Source organism: Microchirus variegatus, assembly GCF_963457635.1.
Source record: "Microchirus variegatus genome assembly, chromosome: 21".
Taxonomy (NCBI): domain Eukaryota; kingdom Metazoa; phylum Chordata; class Actinopteri; order Pleuronectiformes; family Soleidae; genus Microchirus; species Microchirus variegatus.
In genome coordinates, this window is record NC_139822.1 from 9483267 (window position 1) to 9494600 (window position 11334).

At 38.3% G+C, this 11334-nt stretch overlaps 2 protein-coding genes across 3 annotated transcripts in view; both read right to left on the reverse strand.

Annotated features, from left to right (window-relative positions):
* The window catches only part of esyt2a (extended synaptotagmin-like protein 2a), a 31821-nt gene extending 23382 nt beyond the window's left edge, over positions 1 to 8439 (reverse strand). For both annotated transcript variants that reach the window (XM_083907554.1, XM_083907553.1), the window contains exons 1-4: positions 8318 to 8439; positions 5753 to 6140; positions 752 to 793; positions 47 to 181 (exon numbers count right to left, since the gene is read on the reverse strand). In XM_083907554.1, coding sequence (XP_083763680.1) covers positions 47 to 181; positions 752 to 793; positions 5753 to 6133 — 558 coding nt within the window. In that variant the 5' untranslated portion in view covers positions 6134 to 6140; positions 8318 to 8439. The remainder of the gene's footprint in view (positions 1 to 46; positions 182 to 751; positions 794 to 5752; positions 6141 to 8317) is intronic.
* An 848-nt stretch (positions 8440 to 9287) lies between these two features.
* Positions 9288 to 11334, reverse strand: part of stard3nl (STARD3 N-terminal like) — a 5956-nt gene continuing 3909 nt past the window's right edge. The window contains exons 8-9 of the mRNA XM_083907580.1: positions 10691 to 10758; positions 9288 to 10610 (exon numbers count right to left, since the gene is read on the reverse strand). Of these exons, the coding sequence (XP_083763706.1) occupies positions 10694 to 10758 (65 nt within the window). The 3' untranslated portion in view covers positions 9288 to 10610; positions 10691 to 10693. The remainder of the gene's footprint in view (positions 10611 to 10690; positions 10759 to 11334) is intronic.

Genomic DNA, 11334 nt, shown 5'->3' on the forward strand with positions numbered 1-11334 from the left:
CATGCATATATATACATGCATGTATTGACATTGAATGGGTGGTGACCTTGTCGCCCATGTCGATCTTGCTGAAGCAGAAGGAGCCGAGGTAAGGGTTAGCGCTCTGCACCGCCGGCTCGATGGTGTCTCTGAACAGTTTGTCCACAAACTGACAGATGAACGGCCACATCTGCTTCACTGTCTGTGGGACGGGGGGAGGAGGAGGAGGAGGAGGAGGAGGACGAGGAGGAAGAGGAGGAGGACACAATTAATTAATTCAACCCTTATGAGTCACTTTAAACAGGAAGTTATTTGTGTGTAGACATCGACTGTGACTGTGATAATCGTCCAGAGAACACACTGTGTGTGCGTGCGTGTGTGTGCGTGCGTGTGTGTGTGTGTGTGTGTGTGTGCGTGTGTGTGTAGGCGGCAGCAGCAGCGGCAGCAGCAGCAGCTCTAGGTCAGGGTCTATCATCGCTCCACATTCAGACGCTATTTATACTCTCCAGCTTCTCTCCCTCTGTGTGTGTGTGTGTGCAGGCTAACATGCTAACAGGCTAACAGGCGAGAGGAACCTGGTCCTGATGAGGCAGAACCTCCTTGCTTGTGAGGGAGCGAGTTCATAAAGACGTCAGGAAATCTAGTTTTTGTCTAATTTGACTAATTATTTAGTAATTGATTAATGCTTTGTGCAAATGTGTGTGTGTGTGTGTGTGTGTGTGTGTGTGTGTGTGTGTGTGTGTGTGTGTGTGTGTGTGTGTGTCGCTCTGACCTTATTCAGCCACTCCACTCTTTCCACATCAGGATAATGGACCTGGAAAAACAACAAGAAAGGAGGCGGAGTTAAAGCCCCACACGCCCATTTTCAGCTCCATATCAATAAAAAAATGTAATAAATAACAACATTATTATTATTATTATTATTATTTATTAACATTTATAGATGTATTAACCTCATGAGTGCAGGATCATTATGAGTCAGGACTTTTATTCATTCACAGGCAGCGACATCTTTTAATTTGTCCGTTTGAATGTAATATGATATAATCCAGCAGGAATTATTCACTGTTTCCACACCGAACAACACACACACACACACACACACACACACACACACACACACACACACACACACACACACACACACAATCCAGCTTTCTGTAGCAATAGAGGGGTGTGGCCGGCTGGAAAAGGGGAGGGGAGGTGTTTCCAAACAGCTGTTGCATAGTTGAACTGTGACGCAGAGAAACACACACACACACACACACACTCACACACACACACTCACACACACACACACACACACACACACACACACACACACACACACACACACACACACACACGTGTGTACATCAGAGACGTCTCTGCGTTTGAAATCAAAGGTTGAAGCGAGGGTTAAACTCTCTGACGACCGTCGTTATAATCATAATTTAATCTGTCTCGTCAAATAGATTATTAATCTCAATAAATTGAATCCCACGACAGAATATTAGGGTGGAACAACAAAAAAAGACCCAAAATGTAATATTAGGAGAATAAAGTCGTAATATCACAAGATCTTTTGCTTGATTAATAATAATAATAATAATTATTATTATTATTATTATTACTATTATTATACATTTTATTTAAAAAACACATATTAAAATAACTGTATCAGACTAATATCTGGTTGTCTAAATAATCCCAACTCTTAAATAATCTGGTTTTCCTGCAGATTACACAGGAACAAAAGTGAATCTAAAGTATGAGCTGTGTGTGTGTGTGTGTGTGTGTGTGTGTGTGTTTGACGTGTTGATACAGGGACATGAAACACGATCCCCACACACACACACACACACACACACACACACAGGTTAGTTTGCATGTAAATGAGATTCTCTGACGGCACGATTGTTTTTCTGAAACCGCCGAGCGAGATTTTACAAGTCTGGATTTGAATTTTACAACAAAAAACAAACAATGACTTCAACCTGAGACACTGTAAAAAAAAATGTTGTTGTTGCATTTTGTGGATTAGCGTTAAAAAAAATAACATTAAAGTATCTATGTTCCTAATTCCATAGTTCCTTAATTTATGTTAATTTTATGTTAAATTACGTCATATTCCAGGGGTTTAATCCCAAATATTTGGACGTCCAAAGGAAGATTAAGATTAAAATCTATGTTCATAAATTTAGTCCCGAAATTTAAAACAGTTAGTTTTCCAGTTTTGATCAAGGTTTAAAATCAAGGGTTAATCCCAAAGTTTAACATTTATGTTCCGAGGATTGAAGTTCAATCCCTAAATTGTAAATCTACGTTCCCAGATTTGATCCCGAAGTTTGAAATCCAGGTCTAATCCAAAAAAATGTTGATCCCAGGTTCAATCCCAAAGTTTAAAATCTAAAATTTACAATCCAGGGTTAATCCCAAAGTTTAAACTTGGGTTTAAACCCAGGTTTAATCTGGACAGTAGAGCAGAGGTTACTCTCTAATTTGAGATTATGAGTTGATGAAGTTAATTGTGGCAGAACGTTGACTGAGCCTTTGATCAGCGACGTTTGACCTCTTGAGGTCAGAGTGACAGAGGTGGACAGATAAAGGACAGAGGTCAAAGGTCACGGCTGCTCACGATCAGGACGACGACATCACGTCGATCCTGTGACGTCCTTTTCACGGCGTTTTAATCCCTTTAATCAGAGAAACAGAGAACAACAGCTGTGTGTGTGTGTGTGTGAATGACATGGTTGATGGGATGATGTGTGAGGGGGCGGGGCTTGTGTGGGGGGGCGGGGCTTGTGTCTCTCGCAGCTCTGTCGTCTGGTGTCAATTACACCAAATATTTCCCTTTTTTCCTCCAATAATTCTTCCCAAATCAATCGGCGTTCAATCCAAGATGGCGGCCTTCCTGTTGCGTTTAGAGCACATTAAAATATCGTGATCGTATCGTGACTTAAAATATAGTGATCGTATCGTGACTTAAATATCGTGATCGTATCGTGACTTAAATATCGTGATCGTATCGCGACTTAAATATCGTGATCGTATCGCGACTTAAATATCGTGATCGTATCGTGACTTAAATATCGTGATCGTATCGTGACTTAAAATATAGTGATCGTATCGTGACTTAAATTATCGTGATCGTATCGTGACTTAAATATCGTGATCTTATCGTGACTTAAACATCGTGATCTTATCGTGACTTAAACATCGTGATCGTATCGCGACTTAAATATCGTGATCGTATCGTGACTTAAAATATCGTGATCGTATCGTGATAGTATCATATAGTGACCTAAATGTCGCGATCACATCGTAAACATCGTGATCTTATCGTGACTTAAATATCACGATCGTATCGCGACTTAAATATCGCAAACGTATCGTGATAGGGTTGTATTGTGACTTATAAATATTGTGATATTGTCACCTCGTGACCTAAATATCGTGATTGTATCGCGACTTAAATATTGTGATTGTATCGTGACTTAGATATCGTTACTTAAATATCGGGATCGTATTGTGATCGCATCGTGACTTAAATATCGTGATCTTATCGTGACTTAAATATCGTGATCGTGTCGTGACTTAAAATATTGCGATCATATCGTGATAGTATCATATAGTGACCTAAATATTGTGATCTTATCATTACTTAAATATTGTGATCGTATCGTGACTTAAAATATCGTGATTGTAACGTGACTTAAAATATTGTGATCATATCGTGATAGTATCATATAGTGACCTAAATATTGTGATCTTATTGTGACTTAAATATTGCGATTGTATCATGATAGAATAGTAACGTAACCTTATCTACCTTTTTTCGTGGCCTTTTTAATAACTGCGAGTGGTAAAATCTTATCTTTTTGTCGTCAACGCCACAGGCGTTTTTCGGAGAATGATGCTACGATACTCACGATAAGTACTTTTTTATACATATATTTCTTTACTCTCGCGTTCATCTCCCGCCTCAAAACTAATCTTATTTAAAGCTAGCGTGACGTCACAAAAACATCTAATCAGATTTTTGACAGACAGGCAGCTACAGTATGTGGGCGCGCACACACACACACACACACACACACAAAAACGATGCACATAGAGCAAAGTAAATTATTCAAAGGACTGAAATGGTCGTAAAACTCAAAGAGACCACGTCTCAAACCAGACGACTCATTTTCTCCAGCTCCACTGAGACAAAACATGACTCACCGTCACCGACTTCAAATTCTACTTTAAAGACGTGTTTTTAAGCCCAGACACAATTTTTTCCGACGCAGTTTTCATGCCTCACATGCAGGAGGTCGGGAAAGAAAACTCCTCATTCCCCCCCACACACCAAACCCCATAGAGAAAATCGTTAATTTGTGTTAAATTAATGATAGCAGCTAACAGGAGTTGTCGATCCACTGCTGCCTCCATCACTAAGTTCAAACGTCTTATTTTGTTAAATTCGGCTTTCGAAATTCTTCATTCAGATTGACCTCAGTGACACAAAGTGACCACACGAGGCAGCAGTAGACCAGCAGCTCCTGTGTCCCTGTGAGCTAATACAATGGTTTTCTCTATGGGGTTTGGTGTGAGCGGTTTACAAACTTCAGATTCTATACGGTCTTATTTAAACATATTTTTTAAGGACTTAACCTGACGTAGATTTTATTCAGCTAGCCTTTAGCTAAGTGGCTAAAATCTGTTGACTTAAATATCGTGATAGTATCGCGATCATATCGTGACTTAAATATCCTGATCGTATCATGATCGTATCGTGACCTAAATATTGTGATCGTATTGTGATTGTATCGTATCTTAAATATCGTGATAGTATCGTGATTGTTTCGTGACTTAAATATCGTGATAGTATTGTATCATGAATTAAATATTGTTATTGTATCGTGATCTTATCGTGACTTAAAAATCGTGATAGTATTTTATCATGACCTAAATATCGTTTTGACTTAAATATCGTGATCGTATCATGACTTAAATATTGTGATAGTATCGCAATCGTATCGTGACTTAAATATCGTGATAGTATTGTGATAATATTGTATCATAACTTAAATATTGTGATCTTATCGTGACTTAAATATCGTGATCGTATTGTGAACGTTTCGTGACTTAAATATCGTGATAGTATTGTGATCGTTTCGTGACTTAAATATCGTGATAGTATTGTATCATGACTTAAATATTGTTATAGTATCGTGATCTTATCGTGACTTAAATATCGTGATCGTATCGTGACTTAAATATCGTGATAGTATTGTATCATGACTTAAATATCGTGATAGTATCGTGATCGTTTCGTGACTTAAATATCGTGATAGTATTGTGATCGTTTCGTGACTTAAATATCGTGATAGTATTGTATCATGACTTAAATATTGTTATAGTATCGTGATCTTATCGTGACTTAAATATCGTGATCGTATCGTGACTTAAATATCGTGATCGTATTGTGATTGTATCGTATCTTAAATATTGTGATAGTATCGTGACCTAAATATCGTGATCTTATCGTGACTTAAATATCGTGATCGTATCGTGACTTAAATATCGTGACTTAAATATCGCCATTGTATCATGTTCGTATCGCGATCTCTGAATCCCGAGTTTGCTTTGCTGGGGTTTCCCCCGAGTTGTAAATCCGAGTTCCCACGACCTCAGAAACTACAAATGGAACGCTCCAATACTCCGTGTCTGACGCTGCAAGAACCACTTTAAGAGAGAGAGAGCATCTGTGGTAAGACACGGCGCGGAGCACTGGAGGTGGACTCACCCACGGCGGCAGCTCCGTCGTGGCCACGTTCTGCTTCACCGCCTTGTCCTCGTGCTGCAGGAACTCGAGGGCTCGGTTGATGCGGTAGTCCTTGTCGCCGTGGTTCCTCCTCCAGTAGAAGAGCGCGGCGAGGCCCACCAGCACCCAGCTGAAGCTGAACTCAAAGTATCCCAGGACGTAGATGGGCAAGATGACGGCGAAGGTCTTGGCGAACTTAATCCACATTTGAGAGACGTCCACCAGAGACGACTGCGGCTCCTCCTGCAGCTCCTGAGGCGACAGAGGCGAGCTGCCCGTGGAGGAGGACGCCGGGCTGGGCGGCACCGCCGGTCCGTTCACCCGGACACCCGGTCCTGATGTTCCCTCCATCCTGTTACTCATTTCCCCACTGGAGACAAACAAATGCAGCACAGATCAGATCGTTGTTGTACAAATGTGGCTTTAAATTCACGTTTAAGGTCGTAAAGTAACGTAACACTTTACGCTGTAGTACGATACAAAAAAAATAACAACTCCCAAACTCTGCTAGGTCTGATAGTTTTGCCCAACAAAACAAAAAAATGACGCACTACAGCTTTAAAATTAGAATATTCCCTCGTTTCTCAGCATTTTTACGTAGAAGAGTTTTAAGGCCACAAGAAAAAAATTATGTGAAAGTCAGAAGTATGAGATTAAAGTCAGAATTATGAGGAAAAAAATCTGAAATATGAAGGGAAAAATCTGATTTCTGAGATTAAAGTCAGACTTCTGAGATTAAAGTCAGACTTCTGAGATTAAAATTAGAATTATGAAATTAAAGTCCGAATTATGAGATTAAATTATGAGGAATTATGAGTAAAAAAATAATTATGAAGGGAAAATTTTGATTTCTGAGATTTAAGTCAGAATTCTGAGATTAAAGTCAGACTTCTGAGATTAAAATTAGAATTATGAAATTAAAGTCAGAATTATGAGATTAAATTATGAGGAATTATGAGGAAAAAATTAATTATGAAGGGAAAATTTTGATTTCTGAGATTTAAGTCAGAATTATGAGATTAATGTTAGAATTATGAGGTCAAAAAACCCGAATTATGAAGGGAAAAATCAGATTTCTGAGATTAAAGTCAGAATTGAGGAAAAAAATTGAAAAAAGTCAGAATACTGAGGGGAAAAGTCAGAATTATGAGATTTAAGAATTATGAAAGTAAGAAATAAAGGTCAGAATTCTGAGATTAAAGTCAGAATTATGACCTATATCTCATTAAAGTCAAAGATTAAAGTCATAATTATTGATATTAAAGTCAGAATTATTGATATTAAAGTTAGAATTCTGAGAATAAAGTCAGAATTCTGAGATTAAAGTCAGAATTCTGACTTTATTCTCAGAATTCTAACTTTAATATCAATTTAAATTCTGAGATTAACTAGCTAGCTAAGGACAAAAACAGCTAATTGATGAAACTAAATAATAACAATCATTAGTTGTCTAACGCTCTGATGTCGAACACTTATACTAAAATATATGTATAATTATAGCCAATAATATGTTAAATAAAGATATCAGACTTTAGACTTTAGCTGGTGACAAAGAGTTAAAACTGAGCCTCATAAAAATACCATCTTTAATGCACTGGGCTGAGAAATGTGTGGTATTTTTTAAGAAGCCAAGAGTTAAAACCCAGGGTTTATATGTCCCACATTTATATCATAAATCTTATCAAAAGTGTCATAATTAGGAGAATAACAGGGATATTTAAGCAGAAAAGTCCATGTTTTAAAGATAATGCTCCGTGTTCCACTGCTAAGTAGCACCAATAAACCTTTGCTAGCCAACTGGAAAAAGCCGATTAAATGTTAAATTTACTAATTTCTACAACAATTTAAAGGAGTTCACGACGTGTTTGAGTTCGTCTGATAAATTCCACCATTATTAAACTAAATAAAAGACATATTTGAGTCAACAAAGGTGTTTTCACGGTGCCCTCGCACACTGCGAGGTGAACTGTCATTCCAGATCTGGGCAGTACCCGAAACAAAACTCCCTTACAGAATTGTCAAATACATTAAGACGTTAAATTCTGGGACAACTGGAATGAGCACGTTTAAAGTGAACACATGTCATGAAACGTTTTAATCCCCTCTTTAATTCGGCATACGATCGATAAACAAACACGCAAGTTTGTCGGTGGTAATGCAACTTTGAAACTTGCCTCAACCCGCGGCCCCGGAGTTTCCTACCTCAACTACCGCGATTGGCAACAAGTGTACCGACCGAAAGTAAAAGTAGATTTTTGACTAAAATGCGTACGTTATGGTGTTGTTTAATCTACGCCGAATTAAAGCCCGCAACTGATTTAATACAATGACAGTGTTGGTACATCGTTTACAAAATGTAACATGTCGTAATTGGGTAGAGAAATACTAAAATGTCGGATTTCCGAACGGAGTCCGTCGTGACGTTATCTCCAAAGTGACACGTATCGGGCTTCTCCGGCGGCAGCGGCGGCTTCAACCAAACACCAGCGACAAAAACAACAACTTCTTCCGGCAACACTCAGCCGCCGACACCGGCGACTCACTCACCGCGTTCCGCCTGCGACATTCGCTCTTGTTGGGAAAGAAATAAAGTCAGATTCACTCCGCCAGCCGAGCCCACAGCATACCGAGCAGCTACACTCCGAAGACCCTGCCTCCTCCTGGGCACATCCTGCTGTGTGAGGGCGGACAGCCCGTCTCCACCAGCCCGCAGCAGGAAGCTGTCATCGCGGGGAAACGAGAAGGTCAGCCTCCGGCGGAGAAGGAGGAGGAGGAAGGGAGGAAGGGAGGGAGCTTCAAACCGCGGCGGCAACTGCGGGACCCGGCGCCATCTTGTGTCAGGTAAAAACTTTGTTATGGGAATGTATGGAAGGCAAAACAGGTCACAACTCAAACATTTACTAACTGAAACTAACACTTGAAAATATATATATATATATATATTTTTTTTTGTATTATTATATATATTGCATCTATATATTTTTATTAAGTATTAAAGAAAACGAGGTTCGACAAGTGCGAGTATGAGTCTAAATTTTTTATTTTTTATTTTTATTTTAATCATAATAAAATAATAACTAATATTATTACATAAATAATAAAAAATATTATTACTATCATTAATATTAAAATAACAATAATAATAATAATTAATATTATTATTAAAAATATATATTTGTAATAATTAAAAAAAAAGTCTAATAATGATGTAAAATCACTTGTAAACCACTTCACTGTGAGGTCTAACCATTGTATATATTTCCCTACGGACTTCCGACAAATAAAATTGCACTTGAGACATTTAAACATAATTGTTTTTGTTCCAAATACGTCTAATAATATTTTTCCCTCACATATAATTGAGCAGTGATGCACTCAATGTGTTCATGCAAACCAACCAGGTGCTTTAAGAACTATAATTTAATTTGTAAAAATCAAAATAGAGCGTTAAAATAAATGAAAACATGAACTTTAATATGTTAAATTATTAAATAAATAAAGGAAAAACAAGTCAAATTTCACATTTTAATGATTCCATTTTCCAGACAAGCTTTTCTTAATAATAAAAAAAAAACAAGGCATGCATGAAGATATGCACAATTATTATTATTTTTGTTTTACCCATTGCACATCAAGCGCCAAAAGTTGACAGTTTGCAGTATCTTTAACCTGTTTATGATCTTGATTCTGTCGTTTACATGTCGTAAACGCAGGAAACCGTAAATACTATGACGTTTTTTCCCCAATACTGGCTCACAGAACAGAAATAAAACGTAAAAATCCTTCCCCTTTTTCCCCCCACGTGGAGTCTATGAAACGAGCTTACGTTGCTTTACATCCGAGCATCCGAGCACGTGGAAATTCAAAGTAAACAACAATTATACGACATTGACGTTGACCCGGAGAGGAGGAAACGGTTGATTAGCTTGTTTGTTTTAAAGAATAAGCCTGAAATATGGAGCAACAATGCCGATTTTCACCACTTTACTTCAGACCTGTGTCAGAAAACCTATGACATTTTAAGTCTACGACGTTTTTAAGAACGTGTTCACGTGTCCTTCACCTTTAGACTGACTTTAACAACAGGAAACTGAAGTTTGTAAACCGCTCACTCTCCCACACCAAAGCCCATAGAGAAAACCAGTGATTTTAGCTCACAGGGACGCGGGAGCTGCTGGTCCTCTGCTGCCTTGTGTGGTCACTTTGTGTCACTGGAGTAAATCAAAATAAAGGATTTTAAAAGCCGAATTTTACAAAATAAGACGTTTTAACTTAGTGATGGAGGCAGCAGTGGATCAACAACTCCTGTGAACTCCTGTGTGCTGTGATGTTAAAATCACTGGTTTACTCTATGGGCTTTGGTGTGGGAGAGTGAGTGAGTTTACAAACTTCAGTTTCCTGTTGTTAAAGTCTGTCTAACAGTGAGATAAAGACGTCGTAGATTTTAATCAGGTGAGTCTTTTGTTAAGTGGCTAAAAATCTGTTTTTCACTGACAGAGCAGGCCTCCCAGTCTGAAGGGGGCGCTGCTCGCAGTGTCAGTATCTCATAATCCACACTAAAAAAAAGAAAGAAAACATTTAAAATAACAATAACAGAACGAACCCTTTTACTCTGTCAGACATAAGGTGCAGTTTTTCATCATCAATATGAATTTTTGCTCAAAAAGGTGCAGAAAAGAACAGATTTCATGACATTTTTTTCTTCTTCTTCTTCTTCTTCTTCTCTTAGATTTCTGTGTTCATGCAGAACCTGAAGTGCACTCGTGGATCTGAAGCCTCAAAACACAAATGTCACAATGTGCAAGGCAGGATTTATTTATTCTGAGGCCACGACAGCGTCCTGAGGGGAGAATCAGAGGGGCGGAGTTAGTCGTGTGTGTGTGTTAGCGGTCTTCGTCACCATCGTCTTTGTCGTCGTACCTGTTAAGTCACCTGCTGAATCAAACCTTTCTCTGGATCATGTTTATCATCCAGCTCTTCGTCAGAGTCTGACACAAAAGAAGAAGAAAAGATCAATGTTAAACGAGTAAAAAGACACAAAAGGGTCAAAGCTTAGCTTAGCTTAGCATAAAGACTGGTAAATCTGTGGCAGGTTTAGCTAAAACCCCATTATAACTCTAGTTTACGTTCAATGTTTAACTGTATACCTTTTGTTTCAGCTAAACCTGATTTTAACTGAGTCTAAATTGAGTTTAAGTTAAACCCAAGTGTAACTAACTCTAGCTCTAGTTTAAGCTAAACCTCAGTTTAACTGAGTCTAAATTGAGTTTAAGTTTACCCAAGTGTAACTAACTCTAGCTCTAGTTTAAGCTAAAACTCATTTTAATTTAGTCTAAATCTGGTTTAAGTTAAACCTCAGCTTAACTAACTCTACCTCGTGTTGAAATTAAACCTCGGTTTAATTGAGTCTAAATCTAGTTTAAGTTAAACCCAAGTGTAACTGACTCTGCCTCGAGTTTAAGCTAAACCTCCCTTTAACCGAGCCTAAATCTAGTTGAGGTTAAACCTCAGTTTAACTAACTACTGAGATCTCTTTAACTCGATAACTCAGACCAGGTTCCAGA